The following is a 24,114-nucleotide window of genomic DNA, read 5'->3' on the forward strand; positions in this document are numbered from 1 at the left end:
TTCCCGCGCTCGTGTCGTCAGGGCACAGGTCAACACCTCCAAGGCCAGGGGAAGGGTGGCTTCATTCGACCCACCCTAGTAAATGAGCAACTCATCTTCGTCAGCGAGACAATGACCATATGTCCAGAAAATTTAGATATTTATGACTGGTCGAGAAGACGCTGACTACATATGCCTCGACGACCGATGACCCAAATTTATGAGCGGGAACCCTTGCCTTCGACAAATATGGTGACGAGACGACAGAAATGAGCTCAAAGGATCGTCTCGCAACCTTGGGACAAAACACACCATGCACATTGAAAATGTCTGACACTTCGTCATACACATTACAAAAAATAAATACACAATATGACACACAGTCATAACAACGTGAGCCCACAGTCGCGTCTTGTTACTTCCAGAAAAGCCGTATTCGCGAATCCAAACGAAGTGTTAAGCACCTGACGGCCAAAAATCAAGGCTTTGAGAAATGTATCGCCTAAATTAACCTGTTAGAACGCTTGTGGTTTACGTGTAGGGCCGGATCAAAAGGTGGGCCCTAGGCCACCCACCTAGTATGACCTTTCCGCCATTATAGATGTCCATCTCAAAAAATCGAAGAAAGAAACAGAAAAAATCGTAATGTATGTGAGGATTCGAAGTGAAGCTGGGTTATTCTTTTTTTAACATGTAATCGTCTACATTGACGTTAATAAATAGTTGATGCCGCTGATAAATACTTAAGCACGTCGTGAATGTAGCTCTGAACGCAACCAGTGGCACGCCAAACGGTTTCGTCAGAAACACGAATTGCGCGCGGAGCTCTTTGCGTATTTAGGCCTCCCACCAAAACAGACCAGGGCCACCCACATCCTAAATCCGGCCCTGTTTACGCGATCTATTTATGATTTCGGGGAAGTTAGGATTTGGGTTATCAATATTTTTATGGCATGGCTTCCAATAAATATTCCCAAATAAATTAATGTTGACTGAAATAAGTTTACATTGACGAAAGTTAAGTCTCAATAGCACTCACTCAGTGCAAGAGCATTGAAGGCGACCGTCCAGGGAAAAAACAGATAATGCTGAGACCTTTCCAAAAAATATAATTTTAACCACGTGAATTTTTCTAATTTATTTGCATAGATCACATATCCGCCGACAGATGCTCCAGCAGATAAGCTGTCACTTATACCATAGGTAAATTATTACTTGTCTGAATTGAACTATTTCGTTCCTTCAGTTAAAGGCTGCTAGACGATGTAAGCGTCAGAGGAACCTCCAGAAAGTAAGTTCCGTTTTGAAATTAAAGAATAGCAAGTAAAGATACTTCAAATAAATTTATTGCTTAAATCTCAACCACTCTTACACTATTTTCCGACGTAAATCCTGTTCGATTAAATAAATCATAACGTGGCACAAGTTTTACCTCGCATTTTACAACCTCATAGACTTCGATCATCGTGGCCATCGCTTATTTTTAATGAACAAACACCGGTCGTAATCACCAAAATCACATGTCTCTTCACACTTCTATGTCAAAATATAAGGTGCTGCTACCATTGGCTGATAGATTCGCGAAAAAGGCTAATGGGGATCCATTTGAGAGCATTTAACGGCGGTTGCCCGGAGAAAAGCGACACCTACCCTGGATGGCCCCGACTCGGTTTCCCTATTCTTTCTTACCGTATCCAAACAATCTCCCAACGGCCTCTGTCGCGTCCGCTATGCCTGTCACAAATTTTTTAAAAAAGCCAGCACCTTCCTTTTTGGCTTTTTCCTCCAATAACTTCTGATGTTGCCTCAGGTTCTCCATCTCCTCTCTCCTCTGCGCAGCCATCGTCTCGTCTTGTTCCTTGTCCGCCGCTCTCCTCAGCTCCTCCATGCGCAACAGCACCTTCCGGTACTCTTGCTGCAAATCCGCCAGCAGCCTCGCGTTCTCGCGCCTCTCCTCCGACTGCATCTCCATCGTCTTCGTTCTCCGAGCCTCCCTCCTCTCCTCATCCGCACGCCACATCCTCTCCCTCTCCCTCTGCGCCTCCTCCCTCCTCTTCCTATCCTCCTCGGCCCTTATCCGTAACTCCTTCAACGCAGCTTCGCTCTTCTCCCGAGCCTCTTTTAACTCCCTCTCCTTAGCTTCCCTCCCCCTATCCTCCCTCGCCCTCTTCTCCTCGGCCTGCCTCCGCCTTTCCTCCTCTTCAGCCTTCAGCATGTCCCTCTTCCGCTGCTCACCCTCAACCGCCCTCTGCCAGTTCTTCGCCTCCTCCTTCTCCAGTCTCTCCCTCATCTCCCTCTTCGCCTCCCTATCATCCGCTGCAATCCTCTGCCTCTCCTCCCCCACCCTCTTTCTCTGCTTCTCCTCCTCCTCCGCTTCTTTGGCCTTCCTCTCCGCTTCCCTCTCCTCCATCTCCCTCTCCGCTTCTTCCCTCTCCTCCTTCGCCTTCTTCCGCTTCTCCTCCTCTTCCGCTCGCAGCTTCGCCTTCTCCTTGGCAAGCGCCTCTTCCTTCCGCTTCGCTTCCTCCATCACCTTCATTTCCTTCTCCTCCAGCGCCTTCCTCACCTTTTCCTCCTCTTCCTTCGCCTCCGCCGCGACCCTCTTCCGCTCCTCCTCCACCGTCTCCTTCTTCTTCTCCACTTCCCTCATAGCCGCCGCTGTCCTCTCCCGGACCTTCTCTTCCTCCTGACTCAATTCCTCTCTCCTCTCCCTGTCTTCATCCAGCATTCTCATCTCCGACTCCTGCACCGCCTTCATTTTCGCCGTCTGCGTGGCCATGAATTCCTCCCTCTTTTTCGCTCTGTTCTCGTAGTCTAGTTCCATCCGCTTCATATTCTCGGCGTGGTATTCACTGCACATCTTGGACACCATCTCAGTCATGTCTTTGTGCCACTGGTAGGACGTATTGCGAAGAGAAATCTCCTGCTCGGTTAACTTATTATCCCTCTCCGCCTGATCTTTCCTGACGAGTTCCGCAGAAGCAACCTCGGCAAGGGTGCCCGCGGCTGCACTTCCTCCGGCTGATGAAATGCTTCCAGCGCTAGGTAGAAATGAAGAGAGGCTGGGCAATAGTAATTCAGGCTGATGAATAAGAGCAAATTTACGGAATATACAGTTTCAAATGTCGTATTTTTTATAAGTATTCCAACCCATATTTCACAAAGCTGTTCCGAAGAAAAATAACCGTCACATAAATAAAAAGTATAATCTGAGGTGAAATTTTATAATATTTCAACATTGTGACAATAATATAATAATGTGAATATCTATACCAAATTTCAATATGACGGATTAAGTTTTTAGGTTTGGACAATTTATATACCCTTCAGGTACTGAGGATACAGAAAATAAAAATGTATTTGGCTCTAATGAGCACAATATTTTTGATTTATTCGAAAGATGAGTTTTTCTCTATAAAATGAAACCATTTTATCACGACGCCACTTAAAAGTTATTTCTTGCCCTAACTACAGTCTATACATCGCAATTCAAAATTAAAAACATACCATGATTCTCCATCAGTGTCACTTGAAGGATGAGAAACGTTGTAGCCCGCCTCTTCCGTAGAGTCTGGCGCCCTAAAATAAAACAAAAATACCCAAGTCATTGGTTGTCTCTCACGAAGCTTATTGATATCAAGAACGAAAAGCATAGCATAAATAAATACAAATGAGAGGGCCAACGGACATCAAGTATACTTGCAATCCAAGCTTAACAGTATTGCATTCAAGGTTTCTGGTATTGCTCCGGTTACACATTAAATTTAAAACTTTAAAGTCACTTTTAATGCCAATTACAAAATTCTAAGAATACTGCTCTTCCACGACCGTGTACCTGTTTTTAGCAGCTGGCATAGAATTTGATTTTTATGCCTCCCCTCCTCACGTTTTTAAAGACATTTCTCCCTCATTGGAAGAGTTATCCTATGCGGAAAGCTTCGCTTCCGGACATGTTCGCAGGACACTGTAACTAAGGAAGCCAAAAGAACAGCTCCAAAACTCAGAGATTACAAGTTGATATAACTGCAATTGGAAAAACCACGATTGTTACAACAGAGGGCTCTCTAATCGGCCACTAAATTCTCTCTTGACCACCGCACATTGAAATGGGTTCACAAAATTCACCATTACTATTGGCATTGTGCGTGTATTCGAAGGGGTCTGCGAGGTATGCCAAGAAAATAAGAGCTCTGGGAAAAGATCGTGGCGCTGCGCTATCTTGGGGCTGTGGCCACGTAGAGGATTCTCAAGTCCGCGCTAGAACTGTTGCCGCTCCGCGCGCATTAAAATCAGATGTCATTATCGCCACTAGTGGCGCCACCGGTAATTTAAATCCACTTTACATGAGGAAATACATGGCGGTAATGTGTAACTGAGCCAATAAATCAAACGAGACAAATTTCAACAAAAACGATCACTTTCACTACGTTGAACGGCGAAAGTCACACTGAACGAGATACAGCTGCTTAGTGGCGCCGCCGAATAAAATGCGCGCGAAACGGCAGCGGATGTAACCCTTTACCGCCATGTTCTTGAGCCCTCCTTTAATGGATTCCCTTGCACGTCACACTCTAAATGCTTATGAACGGGAGAGGTAGATTATTTAGGGTGCAGCATTAACGGCAAATCCTTTGTAATTACTACCAACAATCCCGTTGTAAATAAGGGGTGATTAACCGCAACCTGCTCTCTGCCAGTTCTATACAGCTAAGCTCTCGCGCCGTGCGAATTTATCCAATAGTTGGTAACACTGACAATGAGTGATCGTGGGGGTAGTCTCTGAACACAAAGGACAACAGCGACATTCATCAGTACCGAAACTCACGTCGTAGTCGCCCCTTACAGCCCCGGGCACGTGCTTCGGTCGGCAGATTTCAGGGGGCGGAAAAGTTTAAAAGTTTAATGAAAATGTATTTATTTATTTAAAAAATTATAAAGCAACAATTAGTATCGTTTGACATTATTTAATTTTGTTGCACAATTTATCAACCTCATTACGACGCCACCGTATAACGAATTATTTTAAATTGGTTACGATACAAACAAATTATTTGTATTTGTCAGGCATAAGTGTAACTAACAAGTTTGTTTTTCATAAATAAAACTTCTAAAACCATGCACGAGGTGTGTAATTTCAACTACCGGTTCTCAAAAAACAGCTAACGGAGGTATTATGTTTTCCTGGTGGGAGGTTGAAAGGGGGGGAGCAAAACGATCCCCCCCCCCGACAAAATCCCTTGTTGCGGCCCTGGCCGCTTCTTATGAAATACGTCGGTGAGAAATCCCAAGTCCGCGCTGGCATAAGGTTCATTGTCGGGGAAGGACATTTTGAATTTGAGTTTTATTCGGGACATTTTGAATCACCTCTGCAGGGAAACTCCACTGAACTTGCGCCTTGAGATTGCCGAAGAAGTCATAACAAACACTCATTAACAAACAAAATACGTGAATACTCATGGAGGGGGTGTGAGATTCTACCAAGCACGAATCGCTCCATGTAATCCTAGACCACAGAACAAATACACCCCACCCCCCCAATTGGAAAGCCTACATTTTACATCGGTCAGTAATTAATATTATACATCTGTTCAAGGTTAAAATAATTCATAGTGTTTACTGCGAACAAATACAGATCAAACAATGCTCAAAAATGTTAAGATGAAGAACAAGAAAAACACTGAGAAAATGAAGTAAGAAAACGGTAATGCTTTGGTAACCTGATTCAAGTATGCACTCCACGACCACATATCAAACTGAATCTTCCACTTCATCAGAACTTTGCCGTTTGATTTAACATAATAGTCGGACTACATTTCGCTCGGGCCATCTACGAGTGATCACACGTACTATATTTAACCCGTTTAATTCCTGGCATCTGCAAAAGAGGAGTCTTATTTTTTTGGGTGTGTTTTGGATGCTAAATCCAACTACTTCCGTTGCAACTTGTTCAAATATCTTTTGCTAGCCTTTCGCGAGCTACGGATACAACTGAAGTGAAATCTCACAGGCCCTTGATTTCTTATCGCTATGGTATAAGAAACCGTCGATGGCAATATGTTCCCTCTGTTTACTCAGAAGTAATTTGTCAATCCTTTCAGAGTTTTGACCATGCGAATACGCAATTTGTTTCATTCGCTTGTGCTAAACCTCGTATCGCTGTTTTCTAAGGGGTATTGTGAGTTACCTCTTAACCAAACAATGCAAAGTGGCCATTTTATGTAATACAGGTCATGTGAGTCGAATTTAAGTATATTATAAAAAATATGGGTGCTCTAGAGGACTGTGTCAAATTATAATTTGCTATTGTTCTTTATGACCAGCTTCTGAATACGGTATTGAAGCATTGAGTTCCTCTTCGTCACTGAACTTTATTATGGCAAAAACTTAGTTTAGCCAGTTGATGAAATAATTCATGCATGATATATCAGTGCAAAAGATGGTATAGTCTTAGAAATTATTCCACACGTGATGCTTAAAAAATATGACCTGAAAATATCTATTTCGGCGGGTGGCGAATAATTTAAGAAAATAACTCAAAGATACAATAAGGACATTTTGATGTTTCAGTCTCACATAGTATTTCATACCTCTTCTCGTCGATCTCTTCACTATCGGTAAAAGTCGGCCGGGAAGACTCAGGAGCATTCTTGTGGCCATTATTCCTGAGGGAATATGGTTCAAGAAAACGGAAATCAGTGCATAAAATTGAAGGTTTCGAAAAAAACTGGAACACAAACATTGGGACACTTAAAAGACTGGATTTTAAGTAAAGTGGCCACAATATTTGTGGGATTTTTGTAAAAGAAAAATGAAATTAGAACGTGAATAAATTTTACCCAGAGTAAAAAGTAAAAAAATGAATAACTCTGTACCATATGAGTGGGTGAAAAACCAAGGGTAGAAGTGATTTCCTTTTTCCAAACAGATTTAGTTACAGAAATAAGGTAAAGATACCAAACAAAATCAATTTGATGTTTAGTACTGCCTTTGATTTTCCACTCAATGTCAGCACATACCAGAGACCTACTCGTATCCCTTGGCAACCAAGCTTTTGTGTATTACTTGTAGCAGTTAACGTTACCAAACTCTGCTGAGAAAAAAATCACATGTACCCCTAGGCTTCTCAGGCCCTCATATATATTTGTAATTCTATATCGCAAGTAATTTTTTTTTAAATACTGACTTCATGTATAAACACAAGAACAAATTTTTACCTTCGGTATTGAGGCCTGGAAAAATGGATCAAATCTTTAAGAACATAGGGCAGATACACACATATGGCAATGAAAAATTTAATAGTTCAAGATTAAATTAGCTATTTTCTTGTGAAAACCTAGCGGGAGTATCTCCAGAGAGACTATTATTACATTTCAAGGGTAATAATCATCCCATTGTATGTTCTTACTCCAAAAAACTAAGATCAACAGTTTTCAGACACGTGCTCACTTAACAGGCATTTGCTGCTTGAGAGCCAAAAGTCACACATAGTATTCCATACCCTTGTTCGTCGTCCTCTTCACAATCGGTAATAATCGGACGGGAAATCTCACGAGCATTCTTTTGGCAATTATTCCTGAGTGAAAATGGTTCAAGAGAGCAAAAATCAGTGCACTAATTTGACATCTTGGAAAAAAAAAGTCTGGAAGAGAACTTAGGAACGCTTAAAAGACTTGATCGTAAGTTAACTGGTCATAATGTTTGTGGGAATTTTGTACGAGAAAAAATGAATTCAGTAAATTTAAAAAATATTAGCAGATTTAAAGTCAAAAAATTGTATTTTTTAATGTGTATTTTGTAAATTCTATAATTTTCCATAGCACGGTATTTCCATATTAATGACTATAAGGCCCCTTTCAGACGTGACGGCTTTTCGCCGGCCGCCGTCCACGGCACGGCACAATGCCTTTAAATAACCATAGCAATGGGTGTCTTCAGACGAGTCGAATCACGCCGTGGACGACACGACGCCGTAGACGGCCGCCGTGGTATCCACGGCTCCCATTTCAATCCGGCCCGGCGTACGCCGTCCACGGCGTGAAATAAACACTGTGTTGTATTGGACTGTTCAGACGCGTCGACTTATGCCGTCCGCCGCGTAGTTCTATAGAATTCAGAGTAGCGTGATCGGCGAAGAAATGCGGACATAAATAATATTTCATCTTTCCCATATTTTAAATTGTGTTTTTGAGCGAGATGGGAGATTTTATAGTGGACGTTGACGCTTTTCTACCAAATCCAAGTCATGCAATTACGTTTGCGATATGTCCAACAGCTATCAACCTATCTAGAGCTAATCATTTATTTAAATGGAGAAATAGAGAAAAAAGGCTAAAATATGTGTATTCTATTAAGTAAATAATAAGACTAAAGATGTACGCAAAAATAGTCTATATGACTTTATGTACATATCAATTGTAAATTACACCGAGTCTAGACATTCCATACGATCGGGGAGCTGCCGCGGACTGAGCGCGCGGCAAAAACATCGATTTTTAGTTTTAGTTGATTCTAATGGTCGTATTTGATTTCTTTTGATGGACACTCTAAAACGTTTGATGTAATTTAATGTAAATATCTTGAGGTAGCACGGTGATCCTTTTCTTATAATCCCAAATAAACACAAAATTTCGACGAAAAACAGTCCTACAATTTGTATCGTATCGACGATAAATATCGATAATTATAACGAAGAAATTAGGTTATATGAAATGTAAATTGAAGGTGGCACTAAATAAATTATATCTTATACGTAATTAACTTGCAAAAAATTCACTTTCCAACGTCCGTCGAGCACGGTATGCCCCGTGGACAGCTGAAAGCTCCGAACTGTGCCGCACGTTCGAAAAATCGATCTTAATTTCGGCGTTGCGGGTGGTCGCTTTCTCCTTTTGGTATCACTCTCTATAGGTTTTGTTGCATATGTGGTGTAAATATCTCGAGGTAACTCGGTGATCCTTTTTTTATAATCCTACATGGACATAAAAGTGGAGCCTGAAGAAAAGAGGAGCCTAGTAATTTAAACTTTTTTAAAGGAACTCTACCAAGCATGCATAACCTCAAGGATGCGGAAACAGTTAACTACCAAATCGAGGTATTGAACATTCTGGAGAGGATACAGCAGTTGCGAGCAGTTTCTTCTCCTCTAGCAGGATCAATTCATTCTCCGACATCACTTAATTCTACGCCGTCAAACCAGTCAACTTATTCTGTGAGAGAAGTGGTATAGTGTTTTGGGATTTGGGATGCAGCGAAAGGTTTCAACTTTATCAATATTTTATGTATTTTGTAAAAATTCTTTGTATTTTTTTCTTCCTGTTTGATTTTTTTTAATTATTTGAAAGTACTGGAAAGAATTTCTGATAGATAATGTTTTGAGAAGTAAACAATAAAAAATTCGAAAATCGGACTGAATGAAAAAATCACTATGATGCACTCCCCAGCTCACATGAAAGTGTTAAGATCCATTACATTATCTTTTTTAGTAATGAAATTTTATATTTCCTTTGTCTAAAAACAATTTTATGAAAAATAATGCTTAAATAAATAATTTTAAAAAGAAATTAAATAATAATAACCTATCAAATGAGTTACTCATTGGCTAGTTACAGATTTCATATTTGTATCGAGGTTCCCTAAACTAAATTTTATATATAAGCAGCATAGATAAAATTTATATCAGCACTATAGATAAACAATTAAAATAATAATTTATATTATTATTTTAAAATTCGCTCCTATTCATGATAACGACTCAAGAACTATTGAATAAATGTCGCTGATGGCCGTGCCGATTGCTTTCCGTACTGTTCTCTGTATTTAACGGCGCGCCGCGCCGTGAACGGCGACCGGCGGAAAGTCGTCTCGTCTGAAAGCTGCCTGAATTTCACGGCGCGGTGCCGTGGACGGCGGCCGGCGAAAAGCCGTTGCGTCTGAAAGGGGCCTAAAGGTTATCAAATGGACGGTCATCGGGCCATTGAAAATTTATTCTAGCGTGCACACAAAAACTTCAATACATAGTCAGCCGCACATGCACAATCAACAATCCGCCAATATTCGCATGATGATGGGACCACATATGCGAACACGTTTTTCATTTCGATAATAGGCTGAGCCGATAAGTCATGCATGATTATTAATTGCGTCGTAGAAGTAGAAAATATATGAGAATATCTTAAGGAGTTAAATGATATTGAGTGAAATTACTATTATTTTAATTTTTTTCGAATACGTGATACGTGTAAATCTGCTGATGAGTCTGTTCGCGCCATAGGGAGCCCTATGCTTTAATCGACACTCGCTTGCTTTGTTGTTTGTTGGGCGGCCGTGTGGGCAAGAGCTTAATAGTTTAAAGATATTGTTTTTGTGGCTGTTGGCCGTGAGCATTTGGATTGTGAATGTGTCGTCATGTAGGAAGGATCTTGTAGCCGAAGCTGCCCAGAGAAAGCCATCGACTGGAGCCCGACGCTCAGGTGAATGATGATTTTGGATGGTGTGGGACTCCCAGCGCATATAATATATATGTGGGACTCCCCCTCCGTCCCTTAGGCCCCTTGCACACACTTGATATGACATGATATCTTTGACATTTGGCTCGACTCCCTCCCGCTGATCTCACGTGAGATTGTTCCAAATGCGTATTTTCAGTGTAAATGCGTTAATTGCGTTGGATTTATCGACATAAAAAATTTGTGTGATAATTTTTATTTAAGATTAGTTAAGACTAAGTATTTAAGATTACTACGATAGCAATTTTACTCTGTTTCTTGCGGGAAAAAAATTACGTGACACTTGAAAACGTGAAAACCCCCGGTACGACTAGGGTAGCGTCCGGACAGTCATGTGGGCCCGACTGTCCGTGTAAGGCGATACCATCCTGCCTTAGCCCACCCACGTGTTTGCCGTGCGTGGCGACCCGTGTCGCAGGGAACGGGGATCCTGGTGGCTGAGGGGACCTCCTCTGTGGGAGGGGAGAATCCCCAACACTCCACTTTGGCCCCTGACTCTCCTAGACGGGCGGCCGGGAACTAACCCATTCCCGGTCAATCGGCTCCTGGCGGCTGGGGAGCTTGGCGGCTCCTTTCGAGCGTACGCCAGGAAGGGTGAGCGTGATCCAAAGGGACACTGCCAAGAGAATTCTCGGAGGGGCACGTCTATATCTTCGGGGGAACCTGGCGCTCTGCACCGGCCCGCGGTGCATCGTCCCCTTGTCGGACTCCATGGTGGGTGGGGCCCCGGAGATGAATATAATCAATGTCTATGGATATCCAAAACCCAACACCCATTGCCTCTAGGGAGGCTAATCCCAGCAAAAGGCTATGTACGGAAAATATACTACAGAATGATTACCCTTCTTACGTAGTAATGAGCAGCATAGAAGAAGGAGCTCTGAAAAAAGTGTCTCCGTTCGTAATCGCGAAAGTGATCCAGGGCTTGGTTGGCGATGTAAAAACAGCGAAGAGACTGCGATCAGGTTCTCTCCTCATACAGGTCAACAATTCAAGACAAGCAAAGAGACTGCTTGAGGTGAAAGAGTTCTTCCAAGTCCCAGTGAAAATTGATCCCCACCGATCACTTAACACTTGTGATGGCGTCGTAACATCTTGGGATCTTTCAGACTGCACCGAGGAGGAAATCAAAGAAGGTCTGAAAGACCAAAAGGTGATATCGGTCCGCCGCTTGAAAACGAGGCGAAGCGGCACTCTCAAGGACACGAACAGCTTTGTCCTCACCTTCGCCCTTCCGAAGCTTCCCGCGTCCATCTATGTATGCTACAGCGCTATCCAAGTTCGACCGTATATTCCTAAGCCTATCCGATGCTTCCGTTGCCAAAGATATGGACACACATCAGGCAACTGTAAAGGAGAGGAACTCTGTGGTAGATGCTCTCTGAAGAAGCACGAAGGAGACTGTAGTGAAAAGGAAAAATGTGTGACTGCCATAGAGACCATCCAGCGTGGTCAGCATCCTGCCCAATATTTGCAGAAGAAAAGAAAATACAAGAAATTAAAACCTCAAAGAAAATAACTTACGGAGAAGCCAAGAAAGAATTCAGAGCTCTGAACCCTGTTTTCTCTGGAAAATCCTACAGCCAGGTGACGGCCAAAAAATATGTGGACGCTGCCGTGCAGACACACACGCCCTCTGTATGCGCGCCATGCAAAGGCGTGTTCCTGCCCGCCAAGCCTAAGAACTTAACAAGTATCAGCATCACGAAGGATAAAGCTAAGGCTACTGCGGAGAGTGACTCTTCGGGCGAAAACTCGCCTTCATCAAAGAAGGCCAAAACACTCTTACGAAAAACTCATTTAAAAAAATCAGACCTCGAGGAGGACGCAGTATCAGACGATATGATGGACGCCGATCCCTCCGAGGTAGCTAAACAATTTAAATGCTTGACAAATCCTCCAGGAAAGGGGAAGACGAGACTACGACGATCGTAGTCGACCGTATAAGTTTTTAATACCTTTATCTCTTTTTATTAATCATGAATTTTATGTTTAAAACCTTACAGTGGAACTGTAACGGTATTTACAGACACAAGGAGGAACTGTATGCTCTAGTTAAGAATTCCAACCCATCCTGCGTATGTCTGCAGGAAACCCATCTGAAACCATCCGACAGAATGTCACTACAGGGCTATTGCGTTTACCGGGCCGATGATATTAGTGGCAATAGAGCCCAGGGAGGGGTTGCAATAGCTGTCCGGGAGAGCATTTACTCCTCACAGATCATTTTAAGAACCCCCCTACAGGCAATTGCAGTTTCTGTAGCCACCCCAGAGTTAGTTACCTTTTGTAACGTTTACTTGCCCCAGTGGGCACCTGTAAACAAGAATGCCCTAGAGTCGCTAGTCGCTCAGCTTCCAAAACCACACGTGCTGTTGGGGGATTTTAATGCTCATGACTCCCTTTGGGGAAGCAACAGAGCACAAGCTAATAGTAGAGGAAAGCTAATAGCTAATTTTATTAATGATTTTAATTTTATTTTACTCAACAACGGCGAACACACTCGTTTCAATAGTCATAATGGAGAGTTCTCGGTTATTGACTTGTGTTTTTATAGTTGTAGTTTAGGAGCTAGATTACAGCTGTCAGTACATAACGACCTCTGCGGGAGCGACCATTTCCCGATTTTTATTTCAAAACCGAGTAGACGAACTTGCGATTTTAACGGACCCCGTACTTGGACGATTAAAAAAGGGGACTGGCCGCTTTTTAGAAATCTTTTCAATTTTACATTTACTGACGACCGAAATGGAGCTGAAAATGTTTTAACCCTTACGAAAGCTATATTGGATGCTGCCGAAGCTAGCGTCCCTAGGACATCGATAGCTACAAGGCGTCCACCCGTCCCATGGTGGAACAAGGAGTGCGCAGAAGCTATTGCCGCAAGGAAAAGAGCACTTAAGAACTTTCAAAAATACCCAACTTCAATGAACCTGGCAGGTTTCCGTCGACTCCGGGCCAAAGCTAGGCGGATAATCAAGGAAGCCAAAAAGGCTTCGTGGATTTCCTATGCGTCCCAAATAAACTGTCGGACTCCTATATCCAAGGTATGGGAAAAGGTGAATAAAATCACAGGAAGCCGAACGTCCACTGCTATCGCTGGCCTAAAAGCGGGACCCAAAATTGCAACTTCCAGACAGGAAGTCGCGGAAGCATTTGTGGAGCACTTCGCTGAAGTAAGCTCTTCCAAAAATTATGATCAGGCATTCATATCAATGAGACGGATAGCTGAGGCAGCCCCTATGAATTTTGACAATAAAGCGGACTTTCCATATAATGAGCCCTTTAGTCTATGGGAACTCGAAGCCGCAATCGCATGCTCAAAGAATACAGCTCCAGGTGGCGATAACATCCACTATGCCTTTATACGGAATCTCCCCGTTAAGGCTTTTGCTGATATATTGTCAACGTTCAACCAGATCTGGTATGATGGATCTTTCCCGGATGCATGGCGGGAATCTGTAGTCATCCCTGTCCTTAAACAGGGTAAGGATCGCAGCGATCCTGGGAGCTACCGCCCCATATCACTAACAAGTAGCCTCTGTAAAATAATGGAGAGAATGGTTAACCGACGCCTGGTTTGGTATCTTGAAAGCCGAGACCTTCTCTCCAAAATTCAATGTGGCTTTCGCCGCAACCGATCGACAACGGATCATCTCGTCAGAAGCACCAACTTCATACACGAAGCCTTTTTGCTCCGACAGCACGTCATAGCAGTATTTTTCGATATAGAAAAAGCCTATGACCGATTATGGCGACACAAAGTTTTTAAAACTCTGCATGAATGGGGTTTTAGGGGCAACCTTTTAACTTTTATTAGGAATTTCCTAGAAGAACGGGTCTTTAGAGTTAGAATCCACAACATCCCGTCAAGTTCCCGCACCCAAGAAAACGGGGTCCCTCAAGGTTGTATTTTAAGCGTCACGCTGTTTGCTATCGCAATTAACAGCATTGAGGAATGCATAATACCTCCGGTAATTGGATCATTATTTGTTGACGACTTGGCAGTATTTTGCCGGGCATCCACGCTCCATTCCGCTACGAGGCAAATTCAGATGACCCTAAATCGGATCGAGAAGTGGTCCAACTGCAATGGTCTTCGATTCTCGACTGAGAAGACAAAATGCATGCACTTTTACCGATTACGTGGAATATTCCCTATACCATCCCTGTTCCTCGGCAGACAGAAGCTACCTTTTGTGCAGACGACTCGTTTTTTAGGGCTGACATTCGACTTTCGGTTGAATTGGCGCGAACACATCTCTATTGTCCGGGACAAATGTTTTAAAAATTTGAACGTAATGAGAGTTTTAGCAAGTACGACATGGGGTGCTGACCGAACCACGATGCTCATGTTGTATAGAGCTTTGGTGAGGTCTAAACTTGAGTATGGTTCGGTTGCCTACTCTTCGACCCGAGAGTCCTATTTAAGACCTTTGACGACAGTACACAATGCTGGCCTCCGGTTGGCCACTGGTGCGTTCAGGACCAGCCCGATTACTAGTATTTACGCTGACTGTGGAGAACCACCGTTATCCATCCGGAGAAATATTTTAATGTGCAATTATGCTGCCAAAATTTTATCACTAAAAGATCACCCTTGTTTTAATGCAATTTTTAAACCTAGATTTATGGATGTTTTTAACCGTAGGACAAGATCTACGAAGCCTTTAGGCGTGCGATTTCGTAATTTCATGAATGAAGCTGAGTTTCGGCTACCCGACATCATCCTCCAAGGATGCTCAGCTAACCCACCGTGGGTCATTCCACGACCAGACGTTATTCTTTCTTTAGCGCGGGGAGCTAAGTCCTCCACTTTGGATTTGGAGTACAAGCTCCTTTTTAAAGAAGTCCTCGAACGCAAACCGCGGCTCATACCCATTTATACTGACGGCTCAAAATCCGAATCAGCTTGTGCCTGCGCCGTCATTCCTTATTATGGCGGCACGATCCTAGCTAAACTCAACCCGCTCTGCAGTATATACAACGCAGAACTTCTTGCCATAAAATATGCTCTGGAAAATATATCTTTACGCAAGTCCTATTTAATCTGCTCAGACTCCTTAAGTGCACTCCGTGCCATTTCAGATTACTACCCCTCTCATCCCTTGGTGCAGTCCATACAAGATACCCTTTACTCTTTGAGCAGGAAGGGCATTGCAATTTCTTTCATGTGGATCCCGGGGCATGTCGGAATTCGAGGCAATGAGATAGCGGATGCAGCAGCGAAGAAGGCACTTAGTAAAACCGACATCGATTTCGATAGGATCTCCTCGGACGATCTAAGAGCCGCACTGAAGAGAATATGCATGGAGCAATGGCAAGAGGTGTGGAATAATATCGCTGGCAATAAACTAAGAAACATCAAAGTAGAGACGACCGCTTGGTCCACCTCAGCCAGGAATAGTCGTAGGGAAGAGGTCGCCCTCACTAGGCTTAGAATTGGTCATACTGCGCTCACACATGCATACCTCTTCACCGAAGAGACACAACCTCCCCGCTGTGATAGTTGTGATTGCATCCTTACTGTGAGACACGTTCTGGAGGAATGTACAAAATACTCTCTTGAACGCAGGGAACTAGTTGGAAACCAAGATATACGAACCATTCTGGGTAATAATTTGGATAATATTAATAATGTAATGCAATATATCGTCAACACCGGAATAATTAAACTCTTGTGACCTCATACAATGGGATACCCTATTTTTGTTGAAAGCGCTTAATAGAACCCAATAAGCTTCCTTAAGGTTAGCGAACTATGAGAGGTGCAAATGACCTTGCTGTCGACGCACCCCAAAAAACGCATCTCTACTACTACTACGTGACACTTTCTAGCACCATAGGACCCCGCCCTTTCCCACACGTGAGATTACGTTAGAATCGGCTTAACCGCTACCCCCCCTTAAACGCCTCATGTAACCAATGGATGCCCCCTGACCTCCGAGTATCTAATTATATCTTATAATATAATAATTTATTTATTAATCGTCCTTAAACGTTCCTTGTCGATCATTGCTGCGTGCGCTCTGGCCTCGTGAAACGCTCTCTTTTCGCTGGTAGCGGTTTTTGTCGATCCATTTTTCCTTCGTTTTATACTTGGTTCACGGATTATATCTGTCAGCGTCGGATTCCATGTCGTTGCCGCGTAGTGGGGTTTCGGCCAGGCGCGGCCTGATGAGTACGAAGAAGGAAAACCTCCATCACTAAAGTTCAATGGCTGTGTCATCAAGGCCTTCGTCTCTCAATGGCAGATCCAGGATTTTATTCTGGGGGCTCAAGGGTCTTACAGACAAACGATCTTCTCATAATTGAGATTAACAACATGCAAAAATTACTGTACGAAAAATTTTCTTTATTCTGATATGAAAGCTGTTAATATGATATTAAATGATTGAGGCTCCGTAATACACAAAACAAAAAAGAACGTAATGATAACCGTATTGAAAATATTCTCTATTTTTTAAGCGTCTGCAGGGGACACGTGCTGGCCACTCCCCCTCTCCCTCTAATTCCGCCAATTGCGTTAACTCTATCCCGCAGTCGGTGGAAGAGATTACAGCGGAAGCCAAAGAGCTTTCCGGGAAAAAATAACGGCGTCTGCAATTCTTGGAAATATGTTCACATATTTTTATAAGAGTTATGATGTGACGGTATTTCTCGGAAGCTGTATGGCGGAAAACGGTGAAAAAAGTTATCATTATAATGAATACGGTTAAAAGTACGCAAAGGTTCCACTGATAACAGAAACAAAATACTATTCAGAACATTTAGTAAAAAGGGACTTCATTCCCGTCTTCTTCCTTAACCTAATATATAATATACATTTATTTTTAGGGAAAGGCTCAAGAATTGTTGCTGGTAAATGTTCCAGTCAAGTGTAGTCCTTTTAATCCATTTCCGCCAAGAAAAAGATATGCTTTCGAAGGGAAGATATTTGAATACGTTGCTCCTATGGCCATACTCATCAATCCAGCAAAATACTTTGGTGATACATGAACTCGTTCCTTCATAATGTCTCGGAGCCTCATCGCTACAATGTGTAGTAACGAGGTCAGAATCTAATGTTGTTAAAATCTGATGAGTGATCTGGAAAGAAAGGATTCAGGGAAAGCATATTTTTGAATGAAGGGAAGTTAAAATATCTATACGACGCCATTTCGTGTTTACTTTAACGATATTTGTATGTAAACTTACAGACAGTAGACTTCCATATAGATCTTCCGTTTCGCGCCGACTCTTAACGTCAGCGGGCTTATATCGACGGGCTTTCAAAAATACACTAATAAGTGGAATAATTTATTCCAAGCCTCGAAAACATATCGGAGGCAAAAGAAGAGCGGGTTTCCTTCAATAGCTTTACATGATCAGAGTGGTAGGGTGTAGCCATATGGCTACGTTAAGCAGAAATGGATGAAAACAGAAAACTTTGTCACATTGATCCTTGGTGGGTAGCACTTTATCTTGAACCTAAAGATACGGATTCATGGGAGAATGCAACTAGCCAAAACAATTGGTTGGGTAATTTGTACTTACATTTCCTCTGATTTTCCAGCATTGGAGCTTGATTCCCGCATCGGTTTGGCATTGTTTGAGCTTTCAGACATGGCGTCGTTCACAGTATCCCGTGATTCCTATAAATAGAAAGACAGTAAGTCATACATCGGCTTTATAAAAATACAGTCAAATTGACTCAATGGTTTATCATGATCACGTATTTTCGAGCGCTCCTTTGAATTGATGGTGAAATTTATAATCATTATTATTCGGAGTTAACACGCTGTTAGGTAATTTTTGCAGGAAATATTTACTTGAACAAGGAACAAAACCTAGTTTTAACTCTATAAGAAAATTTGGAGCATAATTGTTATAAAAGGGTATGACGAGGATATCGCGATTATGGACGCAAAAAGGTACAAAATATCACAAAAGGAAGGGAAATGATAAATTAACTGCAAAATCAAGAGATGGAAAAATTCGTTCTGTCTGCGGGCATGTTGCACTCATCAATGTCTGGAGTAGCATGATACGATCTTGATTTGTAACTAGGAATCATCACTGGGCTGCTAGGACGCCAAAAACAATCCAAAAATAACTGGAGGAATGCAGACATTGAAAGACGGCAGCTGGAATATACTGGGTGAAGGAAAATTGCGTCACGAATTTTTAACCATTTATTAGCTGATGCCAATAGGAACCAAAATTTCCATTAACTTTAAGGTCGAAAACGCACCATTTTTAAGCAAAAGAAACTGAGCCAAGCGCTCCGATTGGCCGAGAGTTTGCCCTGTTGCCGGATTCTCTGCACAACTCATGACATTTAATGCTTTGCCTGCCCTCCAAATACAGAGAAAACTCGCGGAACCCTTTGATAAAAAGTTTCCTGGGTTTAAAAGTGGTGCTTTTCCGACGTAAATATCCTCAGTAATTTTGGTTCCTAAGGGAATCAGCTATCCAGGTTTAAAACTTCGCAAAACAATTTTTCTCCACCCTGTAAATATTTCAGTACGCATAACTCTGGGATACATGGGAATACCTTAACGAAATGGGTATGTAAAAACATTACTATTAAAATAGGGAAACAAAAACTGGAAAAAGTGCATCAATTCTGCTATTTGAGAAGCAGAATATCTGGCGATGGAAGATGCAAAAAAGTAATTACCGGTTCAATAGCCCAGGCGAAGAGGGCATCCTACCGAAAGAGCAAGATCAGCATACAGCGGGATATTAAAAGATGGAAACAAGGGAAAACTTTATCAGGAATATGCTTCTATAAAGGAGTAAAACATGGATCATGACACCACCTGAGAAATTTAGAGTGGAGGCTTTCGAAATGATTTGCCACAAAAGAATGATGAGAATCAAATAGATCGACCGAGTAATTAATGAGGAAGTTCTGAGAAGAGTAGTAGAGAAAAGAAGCCTCGTAAAAACTTTAATAAGAGGTCAGATCAAACGTATCGGCCATATCCTGAGATAAGATGGCCTGATGAAGGGCGAGTAGATGGCAAGAACGGAAAAGGAGGAATAAAATACACGGAACAAGTAAATAAGGATGTGAAGGAGAAGAAATACGTGGGTGTAAAAGATTAGTTGATAGGAGAATTGAGCTGAGATGTGCGTCAAACTGCGTCTTAAATAAATAAATAATTAATGAAAAATTTATTAAAAAAGAATATTATTTATTTTATTTTAATAATATTATTTTATTTTTATTTTATTATTTGTTAATTAATTATAAATTAATTGATAAAAAACCAATCTTTGGATTGTCGACCAGTGATGATGATGAACATGCCTCAACCTTGATGAATAAAATTCATGGAACAGGTTCAGAATGACGTGAAAGAGGAGAAATACGTGCGTGTGATTGGATTTGCTTACAAGATGATTGAGTGGAGAGCTGCACCAAACTAATTTTAGGATGTTTAGCCAGTGATGATAATGGATAAAATAAATCCAGCTCAAAACTTCTGTTGTCATCAGTAATATGTATTAGTGAGCAGAAGTTTCCTCCACGGGCGGTCTCTATCAACTGCTTGGCATACATGGATGTGGTGTCATTATCATTGACAGAATTATTATTTTCACTTTAGTCTCTTCCTGATGTCTCTTCCTGCTTGTCCCGAATACGTCATCATCACATCATTTCAAATAAACACCACTTTTCCGCATAACAGAAATGTGGTCTTTCGATTAAAAAAATAAATTGACCTACAGGAGGGGCAATGGGTTCCCCATTTTCTTACCCACAGATATATCTTCGATATTTGAACAACGCATCCTCAATATTCTATTCAAATGGAGCTCCATTAAGGTTTTAACTCATTTATATTCCCTGAATTCAATGAAATTGTTCAAAGGGTTTTCGCTTTTAATACCTTGAATCACTTTTTTATCTCCCGTACGGTGGAATATTCCGTAAAATGCATATAATGCTATAGTTTGAAAATTGCATAGGCGGCCCTGAAAGTGCAGTGAAGTCAAGCACTACAACAAAGTCACTGCCCGCAGAGGTCCCAAATACTCAAAAATAACTCGCAACAATTAATTACTTCGTTATTGCTACTTTTAAATATATTATATTCATCGCTGAAATACCATAGTTTTTTATCCGATGATTCAAAATTTTAATTTACTTTCATGTACCTTCAATACTTTTTAATCAAGCCTTTGTTCAACGAATTATTTCAGAAATAAAAATGAAGTTTGAGGCTAGTTTCACATAAGTAAATACGAATTATATATCCGATCAAACTGAATAGAGTAATTTTCAAGTACATATATAATAAATACCGCAGTCTACTTTTGGACAAACTTTGAACAATAAATTGAAAATGAACAGAGATATCATACTCCACCTCCGAAGAAGCTTGAGTGCATTTGATACTCGAGTAATCTTATTTGGAAGTTAGTATTAGACCAAAGTCGGCTCTACCTTCCTCTGTCCTAGGCCTCCTCCTTAGTTTCCTTACACCTTCTTCCTAAGCTCACAGCGTTTTTCATTTTCAGTCTTGTTCTTCCTCTCCTCTTTTCTCCTTCCACTGTTCCCTCGACTGCTGTATTTATAATCCCCTTCCCTCTTAAAATAATCCCGATCCAATTCCCCTGTCTCCTTAGTGCAGTTCTCAATAATATTCTTTCCTCCCCGACTTTTTTCTGCACCTTGTGGAAAGTTGTTGCTAGCTTCTAGTGGCTACCTAATATTGGCTGTAGCTAAACCGTAAAGACGAAAGAACTGAGCTATTTGAGTGACCTCTCTTTTTGTGTGCAGAGTCTCGTCCCTTCCTCGTTGAGTACTCCACCACCTCTTCAGCTATGATTAATTACTCCGCGGAACAGGCATTTCGTTGTCTTAGATCGGTGACTTATTTTTGACTAACTTTAGCCTCCTGAATAAGAACATCACCTCCGTTTTTGTCTATCACGTCAACATTTAAAGCCACAAGATACCCTCTTTTTGTCACAGAAGTCATTAAAAAATTTCCAAATGAAGGAATTCAAAGGGAAATGGTACCGTATATAATGTCCAAACAGGAAATTTGATGAATGAAAACCACCCAGGAAAAAATGGAAGTTGATTTTTGGTGCGAAGAAAAACCAACCGGGGTTCGTGTGGACACCCGGGTAAGAGTAAAACCAACTCACACATCACGATGTTAGATAGGATGGCAGAAAAGCAGAAATAACATAAAAAGTCGGCTTTCGAAAAATCCAAATCGAACACAAAAGCAATCTTCTGATTTCATTGAGATAACTTAGTTTTCCGTTAGGGCCGAACCATTATTTGGTTTACAATTCAATGGAAAAGCTTCCTTACAAATAAACTATGAATGATCGTAAATTTAACCTGATAAACTGCTTTAAGAAAGACCTTAACTACAAAAAAAACTTGTCGATATCCATGTCAGCCCAGTGCAAATATTGAGGAATGACTAAAAGTATTACGAATCTTATCATAAAAATTGTATCAGCTAAATGCAACGAAGGATTTTTTTAGAAAAGTATCACATTATTTTTGAAAAATTATTACAATTTTTAAATAAATAAACTAGCATTTTTCGAACCTAATTCCAACTAATCGTGTCACTTGATGAACACAGTTGCAAATAGAGACAAGAATTTACGTGAAATACATACCAAAATTCATTCATATTTTTACAAACATCTTCTACGATTCTTACAATTACAAGACACAATAAAATAAAAGTCAAAGCAAAAATATTTCACCCAACACCTAATTTAGAATACAGCAAGCTATCTTGGATCACCAGTTTCGACAGACATGTGTCAAAATGATTCGTTCGGTTATCATACAGATCCGGTAAATGAAGCGGTCATTCAAAAGAAGTGGATCTCGTGATTCAGTCGTTCACGAACGCCATTCGTGCACAATGGTCCTGTTCAGAAGACACAAAGTGATGCAAAATTCCACAGAATGACAATAGTTAGTGCTTAGATATTTTAGTGCATTCTTGTGGTAGCTATGAGAGATAGAGCGAAGAAAGCGACAACCCTATGTATAGAAATTACTCGGTGATGTAACCTTCCTGATATCAACTCTAGATTCCATCAACATCGTCCACTGTATCAACTAAACCGTCGATGCGATGACCACCAAACCTAGTGATAATTAGAAGACAAGAACCTCCGGAATCGGATCGTTAAGTCACACCAGAAACCGCATTTAATTTAAGAATTACATAGAAGGAAAAAAAGACAATTTTCAAAAGTGAGAGTGATAAAAACAAAAGGGAAGGAAAAAGACCTTCCCAATATATGCCTTAACTCGCAAGTTAAAAATGAGAAAGTTTCCATCCACTCTTCATAAGTTGGTGACATCTTTAGAGGCCTGGTTCATTTCCTTGTTCAGAAAGAACCTATCATTGCCCAAGCACCTATAAATGTCCCAATAACATCCACACAACATTGTCGGCGATAAAATATGACATCCGTGAAATATACATTTTTATCAAATTAGCATTGTATATATATCTGTCAAATATACAAAGGACCCGCCAAGCAACGTTAAAGCGATGTTCAACAGTGGACATTGAGTTCCATATTACAACAGTTCTAAGATAAATTTACAGCATCTCATAAGCTGATAATGGGAGTGCTTGTTATGGTTTTTGGTAATCCCCAAATATAAAAAAAAAACATCTGTTCTCTTCAATTCTATACACAACATATGCTACCTGTGCATACTGTTTGGAATAACTATTTTTTAATATTACAACTTATATATGTATTTATGTAACGTTATTTTAACAACTCATCGTGGATGTTACAAAAAGGGTATCTATGATGTAAAGTTTCCAAATTATGCATCGTGTAATCACAACCTTATTTGCTGCTTGGGAAGGAATGGCTCATAAAAGGTTAAAAATTACGAACCACATGCGGCTCATGCACGACTAAACAAATCAACTCAAGCTTCAACGGGACGGACAGGTCCCCATGGGTAGTTGCCTTAGGTCCTCGAGTATAATCCCAGAGCACCCTTCGGAAATGAGAATCTACCGTCAGTTACAGGGGATGTTACCTTCACGCTTCCAAATCCAGACGTGCCGATTTCGCCGCCAGTCATCGCGAAGTGATCGTCCTCGATTACAAAGACACCGTCAACGCACAAAACCCAGTGTAGTAGAGAGACACACTCGAACAGATGCTCAGGGGGCGAAGTCACGCCGGTAACTGCTCCGATGTCCGATCTTCGCGGCTCGGAGGCAGCGCGCCCCTTGGCTGAGCGGCCGAAATTCGCAACAGACAACTGCCGCGCGATTTGATGAGCCACTCCTCCCCGTAACTGGACCTCCCCTTTACCCCTCTTTCCTTGTCATCTCCGCCTCTCAAGCGGTTTCCTCTCGACAACGGGCCAGATATTAAAGACTCTTAGTTATTAAACGTATGCAAGAAAAAGCTCTTCCAATATCTAAATTGATAATATGCCTAATTAGTCAGCTATCCAGTCCTATACCCAATAAATCATTGTGATGCATTGGGTATAGGACTAGATATTGTGAGATCATTGTAAAACTTGTGATACGTGAAAATCGCATAAGCGATAAATACGATATAGATGCGATACACGTGAATAAATGCGACACAGGCGCGATGAGTGGACTTTTAT

The 24,114-nt window shown here is 41.4% G+C and overlaps 1 protein-coding gene across 3 annotated transcripts; it reads right to left on the reverse strand.

Moving 5' to 3' along the window:
- Positions 1–1,303: 1,303 nt before the first annotated feature.
- LOC124157465 (caldesmon-like) lies at positions 1,304–23,735 on the reverse strand. Of its 3 annotated transcripts, XM_046532199.1 has the most exons (6): positions 23,527–23,735; positions 18,018–18,115; positions 7,475–7,549; positions 6,564–6,638; positions 3,484–3,555; positions 1,304–3,017 (listed from the first exon to the last, which is right to left on the reverse strand). In XM_046532199.1, the coding sequence occupies exons 1-6, from the start codon at positions 23,569–23,571 to the stop codon at positions 1,655–1,657; spliced, it is 1,728 nt and encodes a 575-aa protein (XP_046388155.1). In that variant the 5' UTR covers positions 23,572–23,735; the 3' UTR covers positions 1,304–1,654. The 3 variants fall into 3 exon arrangements, with proteins under 3 accessions (XP_046388155.1, XP_046388156.1, XP_046388157.1); XM_046532200.1 differs by lacking the exon at positions 7,475–7,549 and having other exon boundaries at positions 23,527–23,734; XM_046532201.1 differs by lacking the exons at positions 6,564–6,638; positions 7,475–7,549.
- Positions 23,736–24,114: the final 379 nt, after the last annotated feature.

This window comes from Ischnura elegans, chromosome 4 (assembly GCF_921293095.1).
Source record: "Ischnura elegans chromosome 4, ioIscEleg1.1, whole genome shotgun sequence".
Lineage (NCBI taxonomy): Eukaryota > Metazoa > Arthropoda > Insecta > Odonata > Coenagrionidae > Ischnura > Ischnura elegans.